This window comes from Ruditapes philippinarum, unplaced genomic scaffold (assembly GCF_026571515.1).
Source record: "Ruditapes philippinarum isolate M1 unplaced genomic scaffold, ASM2657151v2 ctg654_1_1_1_1, whole genome shotgun sequence".
NCBI classification, from domain to species: domain Eukaryota; kingdom Metazoa; phylum Mollusca; class Bivalvia; order Venerida; family Veneridae; genus Ruditapes; species Ruditapes philippinarum.
Genome location: NW_026861095.1, coordinates 188,035 through 214,855, shown reverse-complemented (window position 1 = coordinate 214,855; position 26,821 = coordinate 188,035). Strand labels below are relative to the sequence as shown.

Genomic DNA, 26,821 nt, shown 5'->3' with positions numbered 1-26,821 from the left:
CGGACGAAATTTACTACCAGTTTCTTAAACACCTACCGCCCCAATCTCTTGACTTGCTTCTTGAAATTTTTAACAGAATTTGGGTTTCTGGTGAATTTTCCTAACACTTGGAAAAATGCATTGGTTATTCCTATCCCTAAACCTGGAAAGATTCAACTGACCCCTACAAATTATCGCCCAATTTCACTGACAAGTTGCCTCTGCAAAACATTCGAAAGAATGATAAATAATCGGTTAGTTTGGTATCTAGAAAATAATGGAATTATTACTAATTTTCAGTCAGGTTTTCGTAAACAGCGAAGTACAAACGATCATCTTGTACGACTTGAAACTTTTATTAGAGAAGCCTTTGTAAATAAACAACACCTGGTATCAATTTTCTTTGATCTTGAGAAGGCTTACGATACTACTTGGAAATATTGTATCCTAAAAGATCTAAAGGATGCTGGAATTAAAGGCAGACTTCCTCTTTTCATTTCTGGATTATTAAACGATAGGCACTTTAAAGTAAGACTTGGTTCAACTTTTTCTGAGGATCACCAACAAGAACAAGGTGTTCCTCAAGGAAGCATACTTTCTGTTACACTTTTTGGCCTTAAAATAAACAATATTGCTAGCGCTCTTACACCAGGCATAGATTGTTCTCTGTATGTAGACGATTTTCTTATCTGCTATCGATCGAAAAGTATGAGAACAATTGAACGGCAACTTCAACAAAATTTAAATAAAATTCAGAAGTGGGCAATAGAAAATGGGTTTAAATTTTCAAAGTCAAAAACTCAATGTGGTCATTTCTGCCGATTGCGAAAACAACATAATGACCCTGAACTTTACATATCTGGTTCTAAAATTCCAATAGTTGATGAAGCTAAGTTTCTAGGAATTATATTTGATAAAAAACTTTCTTTTATACCACATATTAAACATTTGAAAACTAAATGCCTAAAAGCTTTAAATTTACTTAAGGTTTTATCAAGTACAAATTGGGGATCAAATTCTTCCACAATACTGAAATTATACAGAAGTCTTATCCGATCAAAATTAGATTATGGTTCTGTAGTATATGGGTCCGCAAGAAAATCATATCTTCAAATGCTAGATACCATACATCACCAGGGTTTACGTTTAGCTTTAGGTGCTTTTCGCACTTCACCTGTAGAAAGTCTATATGCGGAAGCTGGGGAACCATCGCTTTATCTTCGTCGTAAAAAACTATCACTTTAATATGCAACTAGAATTTCATCTAATTGGAAAAATCCAGCTAAAAATATTATTTTCAAAGCAAGTTATACTGAAAAATTTGTTAGCAAACCAAAGGAAATTAAACCATTAGGCCTTCGTTTAAAAGATGATTTAGATAAACTTAAACTTAATCCAGACAGTATCCTTCAAAATGACGATGAGGATGTTCCACCTTGGACTTATAATTCCCCGGAAATAAATATTAAGCTTTCAAATATAAAAAAGGCATCACATTCACCTGAATATTTCAAAGAGAAGTTTCTAGCAATTAAGGAAGAACATGAAGATTTTATACATATTTATACGGACGGTTCAAAAGAAGGTTGCAAAGTAGGTGCAGCTGTGTTTGAAAATAATTTTACATCTAGTATGAGGTTACCAGATAATGCATCAATTTTTACTGCTGAAGCAAAAGCTATCGATTTAGCATTGTCATACATAGCACAGCATACCCACGATAAATTTGTGATATTTTCTGACTCGCTTTCTGTTTTAATATCCTTTAAAAATAAAAAATCTGACAATATCATGGTAAAGAAACTTCTTTTGCGATTTCATGATATACTAAAAACAAAATATGTTAAATTATATTGGATTCCAAGCCATGTAGGAATACGAGGAAATGAAAAAGTAGATGCTTTAGCTAAACAATCATTAAATTTTCAAAAAACTGTCTTATTGTTACCTGCTTGTGATTTTAGACCGGCTAAAATAAACTCGTATCATCTGAATGGAAAGCAAATTGGGACAATGCCGTTTTTAATAAACTTCACGATATAAACCCATCTCTTAATATGTCACCATCTCTATCTCTGTCAAACCGCCGTGATCAAACAGTTCTTCTTCGATGCCGAATTGGACACACTAAAATTACCCACTCTTATCTCGTCACAAATGACAATGCCCCTTTCTGTGTAGGTTGTAATGAAAATGTTACTGTCAAGCATTTTCTTCTTTAATGTCATGATTTTTCACAGGCCCGTAATAGATTTTATTCTGTAAATTCACTCAAAGAACTTTTTAATACAATTCCATCAAAAAACATAATTGATTATTTAAAAGAGATAAACTTGTATTCTAGGATCTAATTGGCTCATTTCTATTGTCATTTACAATGTTTTACATAATATTTTAAGCCTATTATAGCATTCGGCACGATATGGCCAGTTATGTGTTGACGTGCCGTAAAAATCCAAACAAACAAACAAAACTCGTTTGCTTTCAACTTAATTTCTCTGTAATTCCATTTCAGCTTCAAAGATTTTCTTCATCTCTTCCGTAACTACAGCTAAAGATAAAGCAGGCTCCTTCTCTTCCATCTTTTTTTATGTTCTGTTTTCTTACTTTCTTGCAAATTGCCCTCAAAAATCTGTAGCTGATGATATAAAGTGCTAGCTTCACCATTATATCGGAGTCATTTTTTTATTATTAAGTCTATAAATCCACTGTCTTTGTCATCGATTGCTTGAGATAATTTCTCGGAGTGCATCATAAGTGCATCATTAGCTTGTCGTTATATAAGTTGATACTAAGCTTAACTTCCAGCACACGCTGACGTAGTTGTTTACATTCATCAACATCAAATAAATCACTCAAATCAGTATTCAAAATTTCGTTTACGTTTTGTATCTCTTCCAACAATTTGTTGTAAAATCTTGTTCGCACACCTTTCAAGTATTGAAGTCCCGACATAGTGGATGAATTGTCAGCACACTAATTTCACTTTAAGTAATCAATACACAAAACCTTAACCACTGCTTTTTATGTGAATAATTGCTGCCGGGTTCCGGTGCCAATCAATGTAGTGAAGATATAATAACAATTTTTAAACCTTTAAACTATTTTAACTTTTATCCCCATTGCATCGGATGTTTAATGTTGAATAAATAACTTGAAAACAACTGAAATATTCATACCTTTTATTTCCTTTTATTTATTATAATTCCAAATACTTTTAAACTTTAAGTTCAAAATGGCATTAATTTTTATACATCACAGCATAGTAAATCTCAAATCAATCGAAGAAGTGAACACCTTTTATAGTAAATATTTAAGCGGGAAAATTAGCATGAAAATATCGAAAAACATGAAAATCATGAAATACATGAAAATATTTAATAATATTGTTCCCATGAATTGTTTATAAACTCCATTGGGAGCAGCCTGCTCCCTTCCGTAAAAATATAACAAAATATAACAAAGTTCATAAACTCCCTCTTTGCGACAATATCGTCCATGAGCAGGCTCAATCAAACTGAGCCTGCAATATTCTTACTTTTGCTGTGTTGGGCTTTCTTTAGGGATCATTTTTCTCTTTCTTATATATCCACAATTGGTGAAAAGTGATATACGGTGACTTTATGGACGTGTTTTAAGATATGTTCGCAGCTAGAAAATTCCATCAGATCAATACAAGCATATATGAAGTTGTGGTGGACTTTACATAGTACAATATACGCCATATTATACTGAAAACAATCTTATGAACTAAACTTGTGTACCTTCTAATTTTCATCATTCTGGCAACAGCCTTAATTCATTCACCCAAACAAGACAAATTGAAAGAATTTGGATGATTGTCGTTCAATGAATCGTGATGATTTGTGCAAACGACACGTTATCTTGTATCATGCTAAAATGTCTTAACGTACTGTTTTTAGAAGGCCACATTTAAAATTAGGATATGTAATTTGTTTTCTACGATGGTATAACTTCATATGTTACCCTCTTTAAATAGAGATATTATTATTCTTATTATTAATTATTATTATTATTATTATTATTATTATTATTACCATTATTATTATTGTTATTATCATTATTATTATTATTATTATTATTATTATTATTATTATTATTATTATTATCATTATTAGGAATTTCCTCTTGCAATCGAAATGAACAAAATGGTTATGTTGGGCTTGCCGTGCAAATACATATCCGACATGTAGTGCCTTCAGTACTTTGATTCACTTTACACGACCTGTCCCTTATGTGAAATAGCCATCAAAATATGTATGTTACAGTTCTTCCCGCGCAGTGGAAATACAACAGTTGATACTAAAAATCAAGATTTGTTGATACCAGTTTTTTACGATTGTAAGATTTTTAATGTATTTTATGTTGTTGTTTTTGACAAATCGCAATAATATACAAAATTACCCCGGGATATAAACAGGAGTGTATATAAGGTTCATTCCGATTTCTATAGTGTATTATACTTCTGAACAATACATAGGGGTCTTATCCAGGAGTTTGCTAAGGGCAAATTTGTATCTTTCTTGCGGGTACAGAAAGTAGACCGATTAATATACTGTGGTCTTTATGAAGAAACATGATCGGCATTCAATAAGGGTTCGAATCTTCGATACCTGGATTGTAAGACAGATTCCTTAATCAGCAGCTCCTTTTTATGAAGATCACTTGTATTCCTCTGTACATTATTTCAGTTTCATTACACGACTTCAAATCAAGTAACCAAACCAATCAGTTTATTACTCTAAATATAGAACAAATAAATTCGCTATTTAACTCGAGAGAAGTAATGTAAATGATTATATAGCATTGAAACAAGGACAGCCAACTGTGATGAAAATGATAGTAATTAAATAAATTAATATGAAATTATATAAATTTTACAAACAGCGTCATAAATATTTTATAGCCATTTACTTATTCAATATCAAAGGCGCATACTAAAGTATTCATATGGACATTTAAGAAGAACAAAAACTTTATTTAAAAAAATATATCTAAATATTGTATGTTCAAGAGAAATATTTTCAGCCAAAAAAAATTGATCATCTGGTTATGTTTTTATATATACAGTTTATAAATAAAAATTAAAAATTTGAAGCATACATCTTTGGTTTTTTGTGCTTGAGTATAACATCAGGATATGTAGAAAAGTAAGCAAAAAGTTGAAATAAAAAGAGATATATAGCTTAATGATGACCAGCTTGACATTTCACCAGTAAATTACAGCTGAGCTGCGTAGTCGACTACATTTGATTTTACTTATAGGTTTGAATATTTCATGTACTAATATATATGTTTCTTATATCCATTTTTAGAACTTAAAGAAGATCTGATGAGATTCTACAAATGGAGTCACAGTAAAGTTCTCCTTTCGCCGCTTATTGAAGAGAATGATACGCCGTTGGCTTCTTTCTATATCAGGCCTGAATTAAATGTTAACACTTTGCAGGATATGTTCAAAACTGAAGGTGTGGCTAACCGAGAAATATATTTAAAGGCTGATGCTGGACTAGGAAAAACTACATTTTCAAAATATCTAGCGACATCTTGGTATCAGGCGCACTGTCCAGATGAAGATGCGCAATATTTTGAAATGAAAGATATGGACTGTATGCGTGACTTTGACTTCGTATTTCTGGTGTTATTGCGAGATTCGAACACTTCATGTTCTGTTGATGAGCTCATTTTCAAACTTATTATTTCAAAGCTGGCCAACTCAACATCGTTTACGGAAGAATTTATTGAGAAACTACTGAGTCGTGAGAAATGCCTAGTGATTCTTGATGGCCTTGATGAATGGACTCATCCAAATACGCAATGTGAAAGAGGACCACGATCAATCCCCCACAGGAACGTTCGAGAAAAATGTACAATTATAACGACAACAAGACCATGGAAATTAGGAGATTTGAATTTAAGTTCAAATGAGTTAGGGAAAACTGTAGAACTTACCAAACTTAGCCACGACTCAGCAGGTACACTTGTAACACGAACATTACTAAGATTGAAATCTCCTCCTCATAACATGTCAATAGAAATTGATGACACTTCTTTAGTTAAAGAAATATTCAATAGCCGTGTTGCTCACCTTGCATACGTGCCTTTACTTCTAATGTATATGATTTGCTTAAGTTGTGAAGGATTCAATATAGGTAAATCAAAATGTGAACTGTATGTAAAAATAGTCGAACTCCTCTTATTGAGAACGACGCAGAAATATGGAAATATTCACAAACCTCTTTCTTCAGTGAATTCCAGCATGCTTTTTCTGAACATGATAAATGTAAGGAATACTTCCCACTCCTGATGAATTTAGGACAATTAGCTTATGATACATTATACAATAAAACAAAAGAAAACACGCTGGTATTTGATGGATCATTACTGCAAAATATCTACACCAGAAGAGATGAAATTTCACTCTTCACTCGGGAATATTGTCTCAAAGTAAACAACAAAATTAATAAAAAGGTTAGTAAAGTGTTCATTTTCCCACAAAACAGTTCAAAGGAATTCTTTGCCGCCATATTTATAAGTTCTCAAAGACTCGAAAATTGTTCTAGAAAAATGTAGAAATATTCAAGACATTCTAGACATGTCATAAGTTTGGGAATTCATTAGTGAAATGAATGCCGGTCGGATGTGTGAAATATCTCGTGATTTAATGCCTGTGATAAATAAAGACGAACAAACACGCGACTACAGAACTAGGGTGGGTGAGGAGAAAATGTTTAATACTCCACTGTATAACATACAGGAAATGTTCATGTCGTGTTTACAAGAAATGCCTGAAATTGACAATACTCATATATATTTACAAGATTACGTCATTGACAAGGGCACCGAACACAGTGAGCAGTTACAGCGTTTGTTAAAACAAAACAAAACCAACATAAAATCACTTTATATAAACACCAACTACACTTACAACAGTTTATGTGAAATTATAGATTTATTCTCTCTCACAGATCTCGATCATTTACAGAAACTTGTCTATTGTGGTGAATTCATGTCGATAAAGGCCCAGATAAATCGGATATTGTTTTCCAGTTTACAGAACGTAACCTTGTCAAAGGGTGAATGGATAAGTGGTGAAGAAAATCTGAGTGAAATTTTTGCGCGATTACAAAACTTACAATATTTATATATTGAGCGCTTCACGTTATCTCACAAAATACTGGAAACATTTTTCAATTTTATCTCCGGTCACAAATCAATGAAAGAGTTAACATTGAAAATGTTATACTGTGAAGAACATCGCGCCTCTAATTGTGAGAGAGGGAACATGGACTTGTCTCAACATTCAACTCTATCAAAGTTATACTTGCAGTTACCTTGGAGGCAACAATTGAATATATCAACACCGTCATTAGTTGATGTTACGTTGGAGGAAACCAATCTAGATGAAAGTTCATTGTTACTGTCACGTGACATGTTGAATATTGAACGTGTGGAGTTGAACAGAATAGATATATCTGCAGGAAGTTTACAGAACTTTATTATCGTGTTGGAAAGTCTGCCGAAGTCAGTTACAGTAAAGATGCAAGACATAAGACCAGAAAAAGAATATGGAAGTATTAGAGAAATCATTCGGCGTTCACAAACTTTTCATGTGACACGAGACTGCAAAGACTGGTGCGGGTGGGTGATTGAGTTCCAAACAAGGAAACCAAGTTAGCAAAGCAAAAACATTGCGAAATAAATTAAAAAATTAATACAATACTTTGAAATGAAAACATTTTAAAAATGGACACTCAAAAAACAAATTGGATAATGGCACTTTCCTCAAATTTATTTGCACCAGTTTACATGTATAGTTTGGCCATTTAATTTTATAAACATTTATTTCTGTTAAAAGTTTAAAAGTTTAAATAAGTGATAGTTGTTTATGAATAAATTGATAATAACATTTGAAAAGGATAAATAATTCAAACAGTTTTCTACGGAACTTAATTGATAAAAAAAATAGGATTTGGAAATATTTCACAGGTGAGAGATTTTTATTGAATTATTTATATGTAATTTTATAAAAGTTATCAAAGTTTTGAAAAAGATTATAAAAGTAAAATTACATAAAAACTTTTGCACTTGATAAATAAAAAAAACTTATTTAATGATAAATAATTCCACTTTATTTTTTTTTTCATTAATTTGGATTCTCAAAGTAGATTTTATAGTTAAAATAAAACCTTTACTTACTTAAGTTAATTCAGACACATAAAGAAGACTTGTGAAACCATTGACACATGGCTTTGAAACTTTGCACACTTTTTCACTTTCATGCCCCAACCTGTAGACAGGGGGGGGGGGGGTAACTCTATTAAGCATTTTTACAAAATGCCATTTGTTCAACTTAGAATATATGTTAAAGTTTGCATATCACCTCAGATCCTTTCAAAGTCCATCGTCATATGGCTTTGAATTTTGCACACTTGTTGACAATCATGATCCGAATCTGTAGACAGGGAGAGGTAATATTTGGTTCTTTAATACCTTATTATATGCTATTAAATTAACAACAACATCCATATGCAGTTTTTTCTTGGCTTTTTAATTGTTTTAACATATGATAATAATACTATCAACATAATTATTTATGGCATTACAGTTCTGCCATTATAGACCAATTTACTTCTAAAAAAAAATATGATTGAAATGGTTTTTTATTAGATCGTAAGATATGCAGTCATATAAAATTAGTTTTTGCTATTTTAGAGTGGAATATAGTTAAACAAGAATTGTTAGGCAAAATTAATAATGTACACATTATCATTCAGGACATTGTTAATTCTTGCAAAAAATACATTTACATAAAGACTTACTTTAAAGAAAACATATATTTTTTGAATTCTGTACAATAGTGTAATTTTGATGAGTTTCAATTTGTTGCTTACAATTATGACAAAAGGCACTTTCAAAAATTGCTAAATCAATATAGACAAAAAAGGGAAAATGTTAGTTTGCATTTTGCTTTTCTTAATATCTCAATGAGGACGAACATATTATTATGGTTTTACTGGTTATATGACCTGTAAGCTTTCAGGTTATATAGCAAACAGTTTTATCTAGGACCATATAACAGTTCAGATGTCTTGAAAATGATTTTATAAATTTATATAAAAGAACGTAACAGTATTTTAAGAGTGAGATCATTTACATATTGAATGTATATTTAAAATGTTCTTTTTGGTATACTTATGTATTAAGAAAATACAAATCATTATTAATTTTATTCAGATGTAATTGTAAATAATAGGTTTATCTGTATATTTGTACATAATATATCAATGTATTGCTATTCCATGTTCTAGTCAGATTTGTTGTTGTTGTTTTTCTTTTTTTAATTCGCGCAGATATTAATAGATGTCTATAGTTAGATATTTCTAAGTTTTTAACCTTTGTTGTGTTTGGGTTTTTGTCGAGCTGGTAGGTTTATATACATATATTAAGGGAAAAGGAACCAGAAAATGGCATGTATATTACTTATCCATATATATGTAATTTAGGAAGTCACATACATTCAGGAAACACAATAAGGATAAATCAAGAAGAATGGGATATGGTAATAAACTATGACGTAAAATATGGCGTTATTTTGTAATTAATATTGATAGAAGGTAAAGGTTTTGATTGATTTACAGTTTGATGGTTGATATGGTATTTGTTTATTTATAGTATTGTATTAATTAGTTTCTATTGTCTAATGTCTTATTTATATTTAAGACAAAACAAATCTGAACTCAATTTACATTAATTGAATGTTTATAATTTGTTAATTTGTTATAATTTGTTACAAGAATAATGAAAAATAGAGTGAAATAACCTATGACCTATGTTACAACTGAAACACTTTTTGTGTCCCAACTATACGGATGGGGGCATTAAGATTGACCGTTGTCTGTTCCTTAAGTTCTCCTGTTGTGTCGCATGTAGCTCTAAAATCGCTGTGTTTCTTCAGAGTTATTGCCCTTGACATATTTTCAATTTCTGTGGTTCTGTGGTATTCAATTTAAAGTCATGAAACTTCACAGGAACGTTGTTCATTATGTTCAGTTATGCCCCAGCGGGTTAAAAATTGCATGGACTAATTCAGTTATGTCAGAGTTATTGTTCTTTACTTAGTAAATCGTTGCAATTTTCATGTTTTGAAAGCGTAGTTCAAAAATGTTTGACCTACAGTCATGAAACTTTATAGGAATGTTTGTAAGCACTTGTATTTTTGCACCTTGGGGTTCCATGTATATTTAATCAGAATATGTAGAGTAAGTGCCCTTGACAAAAAACAACTTTCAAAATTTTGTGTCATGTGTGCCTCTTAAAGTGCTTATGCTGGAATCATCAAACTTTTCTGGAATGTTGATCAGCATGTGAAGCTGAGAAGGTTGGTTTTGCTTGTGGTTTATGTCAGTTTTGAAAGAGGTATTGCCCTCTACTTAGTTTAAATTGTGTGACGCAAAGCTTAAAACGTATTTGATCTTAAGTCATGAAAGTTTACAGGACTGTTGGTCAGTATGTGTAGTAAAGCAAAATTTAGTATGTCAACATTAGAAAAAATCATAGTTGTTTTATGCCCCAACCACCTAGGGGTAAATGTAGTCATGTAAAATTTCCTTTTGTCTGTACCTCTCTCATATTGTCCCGCTGTATGTCAATAGACAGTGGAGTGTAGGGGCATCTGTGTCCTACGAACATGTTTCAAGTTCATTATCGCTTACATTTGCTTTTCTTTAACTTTTGACATTTTAAAATCGTTAAAAATATTTTATATAAATTGAAAACTACTAAATTATTTCAAAGAGCCTGTGTAACATCTTTGTTACCTTACTTATTCCGATTTCTACCATTGCTAAGGTAGACATTTCAAGCAAACTGGTTACATATATGTAATATTTGTTACAAACAACCTAAGTATTTCACGTATTAGGTCAATAAACCAAATGACGTCATTAATTTTACTTTTATGCTAAATGTAGTTAAATATATATTTTTCAGCTTTCTTTTTTATTAGCCTGTTATATTGGAAATAGATAAATAGATATGCTTTCTTGCATTATATTTGTTGTTTGAATGCTTAAGATCTTTAGATGTCCGTGGTTGTCTACAATGACTACAAATAACGTCATCTAGGTCTAACTTTTTGGTCAGATTTAAAAGAGTCTTTTCCTAAAATTGAGACCTCCCAAATATGCTCAAATTTTGCTCTTGAATCCGAACTTACTCCTTACTTGGGTAAATATGAACATTAAAATTAGGGTGTGGGAGATAAATATGTACACTATATAGTGAGGGGAGATAACTGTGTTTATTATACAATAAGGGAAAAACGATATGTTCCTTATATAATGTGGGGAGATAAATATCTACATTATATGTTGTGGGGAGATAAATTTGTATATAATATAGTAAGGGGAGATAAATATGTACATTATATAGTCAGGGGAGATAAAAAATGTACATAATATAGTGGGGGGAAGGAGAAAAATAGGGTGCTTTTAAAAAATTTAAAGGGGAAAGATAAAAAAGTATATTTTTATATTTAGGAGAAGATAAATTTTGTTATAAAATTTATAGTGAAAGAAAAATATGTTTAAAAATTATAGTGAAAGGAAAATAAAAAATGTACAAAACTAAAGTGGAAGGGAGATTTTTTTTGGCTAAAAATAGTGAAAGAAGAAAAAAAGTACATAAAAAAAAAATAAAAGGGGAAAGATAAATATTTTAATATAATAAAAGTGAAAAGGAGAAAAAAAATTGATAATATAAGTAAAAAGGGGAGATAATTAAAAAAAATATAATAAAATTTTGAGGGGAGAAAAATAGAAATTTATAATTTTTGAGGGGAGATAAAAAAATTTTTCATTATATAAAAAGGGGGGAGTTTTTAATGTAATATAGTGAGGGGAGATATATATTTGTGCATAATACAGTGAGGGGAGATAAATACATGTATGTATATAATGTAATGAGGGGAGAAAAAATATGTACATATATAGTGAGGGGGGATAAATATGTACATTATTTAGTGAGGGAAGATAAATATGTATATAATATAGTGAGAAGAGATAAATATGTATAAAATATAGTGAGGGGAGATAAATATGTGCATTATATAGTGAGGGGAGATAAATGTGTTCATTATAAAGTGAGGGGAGATAAATATGTACATTATATACTGAGGGTAGACAAATATGTACATTATATAGTGAGGGGAGATACATTTTTACATAATAAAGTTAGGGGAAATAAATATGTTCATTATATAGTGAGAGAAGATGAATATGTACATTTTATAATGAAGGGATATAAATATGTACATAATATTATGAGGGAGATAGTGTGTGCATTATATAATGAGGGGAGATAAATATCTATATTATATAGTGCGGGGAGATAAATATATGCACTATATAGTTTGGAAAGGTAAAAATGTAATTTATATAGTGAAAGGAGAAAACAATGTACATTATAAAGTGAAGGGAGATTACTATGTATGAATGCATTTTGTTTATATATATTTCATTATAATTAAACTGACAGTATAATATGTTTTCAGCAATTTTGTCATTTACGAATTAATTGTCCGTGCTTTTGTAATAGCATCGTCTATATTTTTTTAATTGAAAAATAAAATTGTTGAAACAACATCAATGTTTTAGTTATCATATGTTATACACAGATGTACTTATTTTTCTCATATTTGAGGTCTGTAATGATACACAATAATCTTTGGTGTGTTTCCTACTGGGAAATTATCATAAGTTTACACTAGTACTGGTTAGTACAGGAAGTACAGTATACACAAGATTGAACTCTTCAAGTGACTCAATTAACTGAAAACGTTGGTTGGTTTTTTTTTTAATTATGCTGAATGGTGAATAAAAACTGTTACTTTTGTTGGCTTTTATTGTGAAGGTACGATAAATAGACCAGAGCAAGGAAAGAAAAAAAAATAATTGAGTTGTCTAGATAAACAATTGGGGTTGCAGTATGACGTTAATTTATATATAAATAAATGCTGGCTGTATTATGAAGGTACTTTATAACGCTTCTAGTTGTATGTTTTTTAAGACCTGGCCGCATTATACATACATTGGATATAATGACAATTTAAACATGGTGGCCGCATTATATATGTACATAGATATCAGGTAACTAAAGGATGGCTTCGTTATGAAAGAACCTTTATGAAATATTGCAACAAAACAAACAAGAAAGTCGAATTCTAAAGTACTTAAATATATGAAATAACCTGCTGGATAAAATAACAAAAAGAATCTGACCGCTTTATAAAATATCATAAAAATATAACAACCATATCTAACAACATGGCGGCATTGTAGAAATACCCAGACATCAGAACAAAAGCAAGCTAGTCGCATTATGAAAATACTTATAGAAACAACATGACAACAATATACAAGTACCAAAATATATGAAACAAAACAAGCTGGCCACATTATCAAAAGACATGAATATAACAACAAAAACAAACATCATGGTCGCATTGTAAAAGTACCTAGAAATTAGAACCAAAACAAGCTGATCGCATTCTGAAAAGACCTTTATAAAGCAACCAAAACAAACATCACGACCGCATTATAAAAGTGCCTAGAAATCAGAATCAAATAAGCTTGCCGCATTAGGAAAGACAATTATTACAACAATATAACAAACAAGCGGGAAGCATTATAAAAGTACTTAGGTAAACGAAACAGAAATGTGTCTGCCGCTTTATAAAATAAACTTACGTATAACGACCAAACGAACCAGCTGGCAGCAAATTATATAAAGAAAACCAAAAAAAACAAGAAATAGGCCCGCCTTTTAAAAAGGAAAGAAAAAATGAAATTAAGACAAGGATAGTGGAGTGTAAATAAAAAAAAACCAAAGACCAATCTGCCCACAAAATTGTAAAAGTAAACCAAAACAACATGGCTGCATTATTAAAGAAACCAAAGCAACCTAGCCAAATTTTGAAAGTAACCAAAACAACCTGGCCGCATAAAGAAAGAAACCAAAACAATCTGGCTGCATTACGAAAATATCAACAACCTAGCTTTATCATAAAAGAAACAAAACAACCTGGCCATATTAAGAAAGTGAGCAAAACAACCTGGACGCATTATGAAAGAAACTAAAAATACATCCTGGGCGCATAACAAAAATTACAAAAACAACCTAGCCTTATTATAAAAGAAACCAAACAACCTGGTCATATTAAGAAAGTAAACAAAACAACCTGGACGCATTATGAAAGTAGCTAAAATACATCCTTGGCGCATTATGAAAGTAGCTAAAATACATCCTGGGCGCATTACGAAAATAACAAACACGTAATTTTTTGCAAAACCGGCAACGCCTTTTATTATTTTGGTTCTCATTTCCAAATGCAACGTTATGCAAAACTAAGATCGGAACCAACGTCAAAAATTGTCAGGCACTTCCATATAATTATGGTACCGTATTTGTCACTAACATAATAAGGAATTTTCTATCCGTTGAAGCGTTGAAGCGTATTTGCGCTTCAAGATTTGCGAGTATTTTAGGGAGAAAATTTATAGGTATATATTTCAGAATAATACCTAGCTTTTGTCATATTGTAAACATAACCAATTATTCTTTAAAGTGGATTGGTTCATAATTGAAGGTCTATGATACTGTAAGGACCTACCCCCCTAGGGTAGTTACCAAATCCTTATTAATCAGGATACCGGCCACTGTATTAACTAGTAAGTGTATGGCAATACTTCTACCCCATATTACATACACTTAACTGTTGTTTTAAACATCAGACATAGCTTCAACACATCTTAGCCATCTTTGTAGTATACCAGTACATCATAAGAGGTAGGCTCAGATCATAATAGAGACATCATAGTTTCATCAAGGGATTCTTTGTAAGTATCTGGTCATCTTGTCAAGATATTTATATAACCAGGATTTATACAACCTATTACTTAGGATGGAGTGTACAAATATAGGTAAGTCCTGCATTGGTATAAACACAGGAAACTGGTACAAGACATCAGTAACTCGATTAATATGTAAACGTCATTTAATAATGTGACATCATATATAACAAGTACATCTCAATAAATATGTATATGATATTCGCTGACAATACTACTCTGTGACGTAGATCTATCGTTATAAACGGATTAATATCGAGCGGCATTAACAATTCTTCTTCGATGGATTAAATACCGGCATTGACAATACTCGACAATAGAGGACCTAGGCTTATGCAATGGGATCTTCTTCGGTTATGAACATTTAGTTACAAATAAATGTAAAGAATGACAGGATGTTGGAAATTTCTAAGACCAATACATCTTTTAGAGTCTGCCATAACGTGATAATTCATATTAGGTTCAGCATCAAATGAATTTGTAATAGACTTCTGTAAGTAAACTGTTGTTGTTTACGATAGTACTGGATAGCTTAACGACCAGCAAATTAAGGTAAGTTATTATTTATCTAAACAATATTTCCACTAGTTGTACCTTAGAAGATAGTAATCTGTTACAGGCAATTCTAAATAAATTTATAGATCAGGTAAGACTGCTGTGAAGCTTTAGAGCTATCTGAGCTTTGAGTACTTCTCAAGTTTTTACAGTTGAGAAGAAGATGCCAAATGACGACAGTCACCCCTATTTATAAACTTTTGGGACGCTACAAAGAGTGCCCCAGCCAATGAAAATCCCGGCTTAAGACTAGGTCCAGTGATCAGTCTTTAACAATATTTAACAATATAGCAATAACAATAAAAGTTCTAACAGACATAAGTAGCACATATATGGCTTAATTGAAAAGCCACATAAACATATCTGAAATAACATTTAAAAATACATATTAACAAAAAGCCGGTCCAAAATACTCGAGCGTAGTAATATATGCAGACGTATTCTATTACGCAGATAAAAAACAGTTCTCACTTAATAAAATATGATAAAGACAGAAAATCATCCGGCTTAAATCAGGCTTACAATTATTTTTACATAAATAAGAAATCCTGAAAGTTTAAATGTAAACAAATATACATTCATAAAAAGCCAGACCGAAATACAAATAAGTAGTTCCAAAGTTCTGTGTCCGCCATTTTTAAACATAAAAAATGACAGAAGAAAGCGCCGTCTGAATCTTCCAATAATGTCTGTAGATATTCACTTTGTGATATATTATAGTAACTGTAAATGTTCCAAATTTTTAGATATTCATCAGGAAATAAATTAGGGTCATCTGACCATTTTGTGGCGAGAGTTATCTATCCTAATGTGATACTCTTCTTAAAAGAGAACTGTCAACAATGCTGATATTCAAGTTTTACGTTGTGTTTCGTGGAATAAAGTCCATTTGTTAAAAAGGTAGCACTATTTGATCATTGTTAATACATTTTAAGTAAGAACAGTTCATGATTTATAGAATTATATATGCACATGTTGATTTCTGTTGAAAGTATAACGTAAATTGTCATGTCATTTGAAATGTCCAAAATTTGTAAGGGAGGTATTCCATTACAATACAATAAATAATCATATTGATAGTATTAAGTATCATATCGCAGCTTTACAAGGTTTATGGTAGCTTAAAGCTATAAATTGAACTTACTGGGATGAATTTGTACAAATATAATAGGAATATACGATATAAACTAAATACAAATGAACATTATTGACAATTTTATCATATTTTATTTTATTTTTAACAATACAAACAAACAAGAATAAACTAACAGAAATAATAAAGTTAACAGATTCTTCGAAGCAAAATAGAATAATGAAGATATAATAACTTTCCATCGAATTTTTCATTGGCCAATTAAAAACATAGGAAAAAGCAATAATACAGAATGATACCCAGCCATTGTCATATTGAAGAACTTATTCTTTAAAGTGGATTAGTTCATAATTGAAGGTCTATGATACAATAAATAATTGTATTGATGGTATTAAGTTAAGCTGTCCTAAGAAAAAGTTTAAGATTATAATTCATCATATAAATGTCCATACTTTATCATTAAGATCTCCCTATTAAAATTTGTTTTAAGAAATATCTTATGAAAATATCCAAGCGAATTTCTATTGTTTTATTAATACTTGATGTACTGATGGAAAATGCTCCTATTGTAAGACGAATCCACTTTAAAGTATTTGGTATTACTGAAGTTTGCGTTATTACGCCTCTTTTATTTACAAAAATAACAAGAGCCAAAGAGAGAAAAAATATACTGAAAAAAATGTGCTGTAAGTAATTCATTATAATTGTTCTATTGAAGTTATACGTACAACATGCATTAAAAATATTAACGTTTGATATGAGAAAAAGTTTCCCGGGGTAATGTCCCTTTGTACAAATAGATAACCCATTATATTGTAATGCTCTTTCGTTTTCTTGTTGACAAGGACATTACGCTGCAAAGCTTGTGCATTGAGGAAACAGAATATAATAACCCTTTAAATTTCTATTTCGATATCCCTAAAATTGATAATTGACAATGCTTAAAATGGAAGATGAAGAAATCCATTTAAAAAATCACAAATGAATTGAATATTGTTCAGATTCCCTTTTATTTTGTTACCCGTATATTTCAATTAAACGTTTGGTGATTATTATCAGGGACTTTGTTCTTGAACCATAATCGCACAAAATGTCTTAAATGAACTTGTCCAACTTACAGTCTTGACAAAACCGTTCATCATTTTAGGGAAATTTTCCAGGATGTTAACAGACTCAATAGCGAGCAGTACCGACCATGACCTTGGTCAGCACTAGTCACTAGTAGAATCAGTTGCCGCCCAAATGTTGATAGTTAATTTAACAGACATGTGTAACCTGGAAGCGCTAAGCAATCGTTTTAACTTGATTTAAACATGTCACAAAGAAGACGCTCGATCGGAATATTCCCTATGGTTCGTCGAAAGAAAACCTCTTCTATAGACCTCGGACCAACTGCCTTCAAACTAGACAATTGTAGCAGTAGCTTTCCAAACCTGAGCTTGTTAGCTGGATGGTTGGAGAAACAGTATTCAGTTAGCATGACCTGGGCTTGATCCTGTAGCAGTTCCACCTGAAGGTAGTCACGCAACCCTTTGATTTCTGTATAGAGAAAATAAAAGTACCGAATACAAATAAACTGAAATAATACAAATAGACTTTGATGAGTCTTATAACAAAATAACGACAATTTTGCGTCATGGCCGCGTGGTTAACGCATCGAACTAGTACTCCGAGGATAGCTTGACGCAAATTTGCAATATAATGCTTCGAAAGTAGGGGTGTCGCATTTATCCGTTTAAACGGGTACGGTCGGTTTTTAATAGAAAATTTAATAAACGGTAACCGAGGTTAGTGTTTGACAAATAACCCACTTATTTAATTGATTTAAATAATATATTACCTTAGATTTTTATCATAAGATATGACACTTTGATTGTTCAACAATGTATTTTTCCGATCTTATCGAGTACGGTACAACCCTAACGGGAAAATGTTAGACCATATTCGGATATGTATTGTAATCATTTTGAGTACACTAATGCAAATAAAATCCCATATCTTGTCATAAAAAAACAAAGTTAATCTTGAAAAACAAAGGTTTTTATTGGTACGGTCGTTTAACACGGTTATCAGGTCGCAATTCAAACGGATAGCATTCGTAACTATATTCTTTAGCTTAAAGCGTCTTTTACAAAAAAAAAACTACAATTAATTTTGCTTTTACTTAATAATACCATAGACTAATAAAACATTAAAGAAATATTCATATAAAGTCCTATAATAATTAAAACGACTTGAGACTGTTAACATGAACATACTAGCAAACAACAGCATCAACAACAAAAATATACTGTAATTACCTGATTTGAAGAGGACAAGTGCTTTTAGACAAGCATATTCCGTTGAGTCAATACGCATGGCGGCAAATCTCAGAATAATTTCTTGCAACATTCGTATCTGAGAATACAACACTGTCGCGCGTTCTGATTGGTCCATTGTTGAAACCCCAATATCAGACATCAAAGAACCTAAATTATAGATGTACATAATCATTTATCACATAATTTATAAGCAACTTACAGCTAGATAGGTAACATTAAGCTTAAATTTCCAAATTAAAAAGTGCTGATTTAAAGAAATACCACGGGTCTATATTTTAAACAGTCAAATATTTACCGATATTGGACTGAAATGCGCATGTACAGCCAAACCTGTGAACAAAGGACATCCGAATAAGAGCGAAGGTATGTTGATGAGTGGTCTTTATTAGGTGACTTTTATTCGCTGTTATTCATACAGGTTTGACTGTGTTTCAAATCTTAATCGTGTAAGTTTACATCTCAAAAAAGATGTTTTTGTTTAGAAAATGAATGACCCAAAAATGTCCGTTTAAAACAAATATGTTGGTAGTTTTCTAATAATCAATGTCAAATATACACAATCTTTGCTAAGCAGTAATTAAACCACCATTTAAAACTTAAACAAAATGATTTATTCTGTTTACGTTCAGTATTCATGTTTGTTAATTAAAAGAAACATTCTACATTTAAAATATTTCGAGTATCGACCATAAGGTTATGAAAAACATAATTTTAGATTATATCAATATATTTCATAGGATATGGTTTTAAGCCTTTTAAGCATTCAAAGTGCCGTTAGAGCTAGGGTCAATAATTAAACAATTGAATTGTTTAAATGCGGGTAACTAAATAATTTTTTCAGTTGAATGAGATAACGTTAGAACAATTTAAGAACATCTTTGTTCAAATCCTTACTTGTATCTAGCGACATGGACCACTGCGCAGCACTTAGAATAAATAGCTCACACCACGATTCCTCCAATAAAATGGCTTGATCCCGGAACGGAAGTGCGAGGAATGACGGGATATTTCGCGCCCATTTTATTGACATGACTTGTATCTTCACCGCAGTTTCGTAGGTGACGTCAATGTAAATTTGAGATGAGCATTACTGGACATGTACTTTGGACAGAAGCCGTCTAGATCATGGCGTGGTGTTTTAGGTGTTGCATGCCGATCAGGACTGACACTGAACGAGGTTTGTTCTTGAGAAACTTGAAAATAGAAACCATTGTGTTGTTTAAATCGAAGTAATATAGAATTCAATCATTATAGATGAAGTATTAGCTTAAGTATGAACAAGTGGGAGAGCCTTTATAAATGTATCTAAATTGAAAGAAACAAACAATTAGAAGACAATTAAGTTATGATGCCACAGAAACGTAAACTGTAATCAATCATTTTAACACACTCTCATGTTTTACAATAGTTGATCGATTCATGGTGAAAAAAATGTCAACAACTCCTACAATCATAGTCAGTAAAAGAATGGTATTGCTTCCCTTTATCTGCGCCGTACTATTTTTAATATGTTGACATTAATGTTGGTTGTCTTGGTGGAGTAAATAGACTTTACCAAATGAATAGGTTGATTATGACACTTAGCTAAAATGATTAAACAAACATGTATTCTAATATCTGTAAAAAAAATTATTGTTTGCAAAAGTATTAGATTTATTAATGCATAAACATAAAACAGCCTTCAAAATATATATGAAATAAATGAATACATATGAAAATTGTGTTCTGTTAAAAGAAATCGAAAAATAAGTTAATAATAAAAAAACATCACTTGAAATTGAATATAAAGATAATTAAAAGATATTCCTTATTGCACACAATACATATATTGCGCAGACAGTTTATGATGTTAATATTTTCAAGTAGGAAAAAATAAGTTTACTAAATTAAAAATAATTTCCCTTAAAGGATTGTTGTTATTTCCATTTTAGAAAATTGACGGATATATGTGAAATCTCACTCAGAGGAATATGCCATTTGAAGAGGAGCCAGGTTGGAAAACAAAGCTTTAGAGAAGAAAAAAACCACTCCACCTTTAAAATTCTAAATTCTTGTGTAATCGATAATTTCACTCGAAATACAATCATTTATCGTATTATCATAGTTATTTTTTATCATATCTAGTAACACCAAATTGACCTGTCATTTTATAATTAGCACACAATTATAGAAAATAAGGGTAGAACAAAACTCTCTCTATTAAATGTTTATTATTTCTTGTGCACATTTATAACGGTAAGCATGACTGATTTCAACTATGGCGTATATAAGGTCTGTCAAACTGTAACAGGTAAAGCATGGTTGTAAATGCATAATAAGATGCATCAATAAAATTGAAATAATGGGAGAATGATTTAAAAATTATGAGTCACAAAATAGATAGTATTCAAACGAAGACAAAAACACTTGTAACATAAATATAAAAATGAAAAGGAATTTGCAAACAATGCTAAACATAAGTCTTCTCTACATGTATATAAATATGATACAAATACAAATAAACAGAACCTGGTTTTTCTTTTTCTTTTGAAGAAATGAAAAAACTACTGCAGACTTGTATTGATATAATTTGATATTAATCTTTTTGTTAACATCAATATAACAACTCTAAAAAAAACAAATATAATATGGCATGCGAGAAGATTATTTACACATTTAATTACAATCAAAAGAAACAAAAAAAGGTTTAACGAATCGGTTAAAGCGATCAAGTACAAAATACAAATTATCTGATCAAGTTGACAGGTGTTAAATGGATATATTGAACATTAACATAAATTTGTATTAAAGTATACTGTGTCTACCCACGACTGCGTTGACTGTCTGTATTATGTCGAGCAGGTTTTGTTATAACTTTATACAAGGCAAAACAGAAATTTGATATTGGTAATTTTCCGTAGTCACGCGTTTATTTCATTATTTCATTCTATTTATGAATAGTCTTTTGCCAAATTATTTTATCAGATATCATTGATGTTGGTCTTTGTAACAGTATCCACTGTACGAAATTTAACGACATTCATTCACATTATTTTGCCTTTAAGCGTTGATAGTATTAAAGAGACAAACTGGCTCGTATTCGAATTCTTCTATTAAAAGTTAGCAGTTACATGAATAATAACACTGCAAAGTTAAATTGGAATCGTATTTGTATTACGCCCCTTTAAACGGCAGTACATTTTTGACAATGGCTAACTATACATTAATTCATCGAATACAATCTTATTGCAAAAACATCTGTACTGGGTCGACAGTAATTGAACGATATATTAAAACCAAATATAATAAACATCAGGGAGTTATTTAAGACTAACCTTATTTCATATGTTAAATGCACATTTAAAAATAAAAATGAAAATTATTGAAAATAATAGTGATGATCAAACACCGATAAACAGGTATTGGATGTTATCATGCAATACAAAGTTGTATTTTTAAACAGTTATCCTAAGAATAATGACAATTTTAACACAGTAGAAAAGTTTTAGTTTAGTAAAAGTATCTAATTTTAAGGAGCAGCCAATTAAAGGAGCATATTTTTATTATAAATACTGCATAAGTAAATCATATAATTATTTCGGTTTTGATAATAACTTTATTTTTTCATTTAATGTACTATTTCAAAGAATGTCAAGATGGATGTGATACAACAAAATGTTTACAAGCAGGCATTGGTGGTAAAGTAATTAATTGCTGATGAATGGTGGATGTATGGCTGATAACAGTCAGACTTTTGCAACTCGAATGAAAACATTTACTCTATTTTTTACCAAAGTTACATGCTTTATAAAATATTTGTTAGTGGTCAATTTGAAATTATTTCATGTCAAATATCCAAGCTACGTAACATTGTAGTATTCTTCACGATTCTATACAAGTCTATTTAAGCTGACTGAGCGAAACCAATTTTGATGAGCATGGTTTATAACGATTAAATTTGTAATGGAAAACAAGACATAATACATGCCAAATGTATACGTTTAGGACATGTAGTTTCGCTTCTGAGAAGATTTTTTTATGTACAATTTAAAATGCTAAGTTTACATATTATTCATATGTAATTTTATAACCTAACAACACTGAATGGTGCTATTTTTGTAACATTTAATATATAATCTGAAATAAAAGCGGCATTCAGTTTTTCTTAAAATGAAATATGATACTTTTAGATAAATCATTTCATATAATTGTCACGCGGAGAGAATTATTGAAATATTTAGTTTGAATCAATACCTAATTGTTTTACTAATATAAAAGCTAACCGCCGCTTTAAAAAATCCAACAGTACATGTAATATGAATAAAATTATTGATATTGAAAATGAAGATTTATGACCTAACACTGGTAATTCTATGAAATAATTCATGTTGTAATAAAGGATAACATTGCAAATATAAGATTAACTCTCTAATGGCACTGTCAATTACATTAATTTATTTATATATAATGAAATGAAATATCACTAGAGTCCCTCTTAGAATCAACTCAGATTAAAACCACCCCGTCTATTAAGAACCAGTTTTTTAAACGAAAACGAAAAATTCGGTTCTTGATGTCAATAGTTACATGCTCCAGAATTAAGACCACCTCGATTATCCACTTTTAAGACCACCAGATTTTGTCCAAATTCTGTGATTTATTCTTTATTTGAACTCACTATTGAGACCACTGATTTTAAAGACAACACCTTTCAAGTTCACATATTTGTTGTTATTATCCGATTGAATGATCTTGGGCATTACACTCCTTTTAACAAGGTGTCAAAATATGTTATTATAAGGTTATTGTATGAAATAAGGTGTGAAAGTAAATTTTAGAGTTACTGTGGATCAATGTTGCTTTCAGCACATTTATTTTGCGAAGACAACATTTCTTATATGGTACATGTAGGTGAAATATGTACATTATTTAATAATTAATATTGAAATCGGACAAAAGAGAAGTTCATATTAAATTTCTTCAGAAACAAATATTTTGCTCTCATCTGATTAAATACTTTTAACATACATGTATGTAGTATTTGTAGGTTAAGATATATAGTATATATTCATACAAAATGACTGTAATAGACTATGTTCATAAAGTATGTCACATATCCACAATTAAGACCATCCGCAATTACGACCAATTTGGTCCAGTCCCGACGGTGGTCTTAATTGAGGGTGTTTACTGTAGTAGTTTTTCTTTTAAACCTAAAAGTCATTAATAAGATGATCCCTCTTAAAAAGTTGAACGAATAATATTAATATCTTGATAATTGATCTATATCACGGGTAAAAATGCACCACATGTTTGTTGTATGTTTGGCTCACCATATGTTTTCCATATGTGTTTAAGAAAATATGTTTTCCATGTGTATAAAACATATATTAAACAGGACTATATTAGAAACATATGCCAATAGACATATATAAAACTCATGGTTATCACATGTTTTTCATATGATTAAGTTTTCATATGTTAAATATATGTGAACTTGCATTTGTTTTTCACATGATAAAGAAGAACTGTCAGGGGAAGAAACAGTGTATGGGTGAATCCTCAGGGTGATAAACTGGTAAGGGGGATAATAGTCTGCTGTTCTTTTTTATTTATGATTTTTTCCCTTTGTATATGTTAGTGTTTATTAAGTGAAATTTTAACAATCATGAACCCAACACGAAGTGACCCGTAGAATGTGACCATGGGTTTTTAATTGTTAAAATGTTCACTGAATAAAAACTTACTTATACTAAATGTTTAGGATTTATCAATTTTGTAAGCTCAAAAAAGCATTATTTATAAAAAAATATTTCCGAATTATAAATTTCATGTAAATAAATTGAGGTAATTTTAAAAAGTTAATTTTCTATAAAGGCTAAGACAAATTTTTCAATAAGAAATAAATGTTGGAAAATGTTTGCAGTACATATTTTAGATATTCTTTGATATTTGAAAATTGTTTTGTAAGTATATTTATAAACATATATATAATTTCACTTAGTATGGTGATGAATTATCAAGTTCAAGCAAACCAAACCTGGAACACAATTTACCATTCGTAATGAAAAACAATTCATGGAATCCAAGTATAGGACAATCCATAAGTATGTTACATACAGGTCTTTTTTTTGCAGAAACCAAGTTTCTTACCAGAACGAAAAACATACGTTATCAAATGTATCCATAAATGAAAACAGTTCTGCACCAGAATGTAAAAATATGGGTAACTTTTCTTTGAGACACCATATTTTCTTACCATTTGTAAAACATATTGTACATACGTTTAACTGTGGTGCACTTTTTCCTGGCTAAAAACATTAAAATATGATCATTTAATTTTTGAAAAAGAACAACAAATTTTGTCTATATTTTGAAAAAAGGAAAGGAATGGCATTTTGTCCTCTATAAAATACTTTATTGCGCTAGACTACAATTTAACTTACCAATACAAAAGGATAATAAGTAATAATTTTTCATTAGTCGCGTCCTACATGATACTTTGTTTAAATTTAACTGATGAGTTAAAGTTGCTTAAACTTTTGAATGATAAAATAACATAATTTTGGGCCTTTGTTGGAGAACTTCAAGATTTTAAATCTTATATTCATGATGGACTGTACAACATAAGGCGAGAAGCAAGCTTGAACAAATTACGTGTTTCGAGTTAGATCAAGTTTCTGATAAACCGGATTTTATCAATAAAATCTTAAATATGACGACGGTTATTCCGCGAACTAATGGATTAAAACACGTTAGGGTTTTCTTGTTTTTTTGACAACGGACAAAAAACGGAAAACATGGCATATATATTTAAATGGGGTTTTTTATATTAAACAATGACAATAACCTACTAATTAATATAGATAATTTAATTATATATTATTGAGTTTGTCTTGAGGTAGTTCATTAATTTCATTGGCTCACAACGCGCTTCGTCAAGCGTAAAGGAAATATAATAAGACAATATTTTATGTTTCAAGAGATTCGCATAGATGAGAAATATATTGAACAACTGTTGTCATAAGATTAGACTGAGTCATTTGTGTTAAATGTGATTTTGATAATTTTAATTTTTTAATTTTAATTTGTGACAACATGGTTTTTACATGAACATTTGAAATGAAAACATTTTAAAGATTATCAAAGGAGGCATTCATTTAAACCTGAAAATGGATTTAAGAAAGAACATAAAACGATGTAAATAAATATTATTCATGTATAACAACAACTTTAAATGTAATAAATCTAAATATATGAAGTGCTTTGTATTTGACCATTATTGCTCGGAAAAACATTCAATTGTGCCATGTAAATAATGGTTATCGATAATTTATATCTTCCGTGAAACTTTTAAACGTTAAGTAGTCTATCGGTAAAGCTTTCCCCAAAAAAATCTAAACATTGGCTAATGTCGTAGAAAACGGTTTAATTGTCCGAACGTTTTATGTAACTTTTTGACTTTCGAAATGTTGGCATTGGATTATCTAAAATCACTTATTTTTAATCGTTTTTGTAACTGAATTTTCGGTTTTGAAACGATAAAAATAATTGAAGAATCGTGAATTATTACTGTACCTGAAATGACCCATTTATTTACGAATTATGGCCAAATGTCCCGATCTTTTTTGGCGGGAAACCATTAAACAGGTAAGACTATTTTAAAAGTGGATGGGTCTACAAAATGGCACTTATAATATTGTCAAATATCGTTAACAATAGAAATGTATCATTTATGCCTCTTACAAAAAATGCTGCTTATATTGAACATATAAAATGACTAATGATATCTTTATTCAGAAACACTTTTTATCTGCTTTATCAATAATCGGTATTGGAAAAAAATATCTCAACTTGCCAAACAACGTCCATGTAAATTATTTCGTGGTATTTTGGTCCTTATACGTAAATTATCATCAAATAGTTATTCATATATAAAACAACCTTCATATAGAACCCATTTA

The 26,821-nt window shown here is 30.4% G+C and overlaps 2 protein-coding genes across 2 annotated transcripts in view; one reads left to right on the top strand and one right to left on the bottom strand.

The window, feature by feature from the left end:
• Nucleotides 1-6,307, top strand: part of LOC132714523 (uncharacterized) — a 37,172-nt gene extending 30,865 nt beyond the window's left edge. Inside the window, exon 4 of the mRNA XM_060697418.1 lies at nt 5,316-6,307. Within this exon, the coding sequence (XP_060553401.1) occupies nt 5,316-6,307 (992 nt within the window). The remainder of the gene's footprint in view (nt 1-5,315) is intronic.
• Nucleotides 6,308-17,612: 11,305 nt separating this feature from the next.
• On the bottom strand, nt 17,613-19,947 carry LOC132714522 (photoreceptor-specific nuclear receptor-like; the record flags this gene model as incomplete). The annotated part of the gene is made up of 3 exons (XM_060697417.1): nt 17,613-18,096; nt 18,858-19,025; nt 19,773-19,947. Coding segments are annotated over 3 exons (585 nt in total), but the record flags the coding sequence as incomplete, so codon positions are not given.
• Between the last annotated feature and the right edge of the window lie 6,874 nt (nt 19,948-26,821).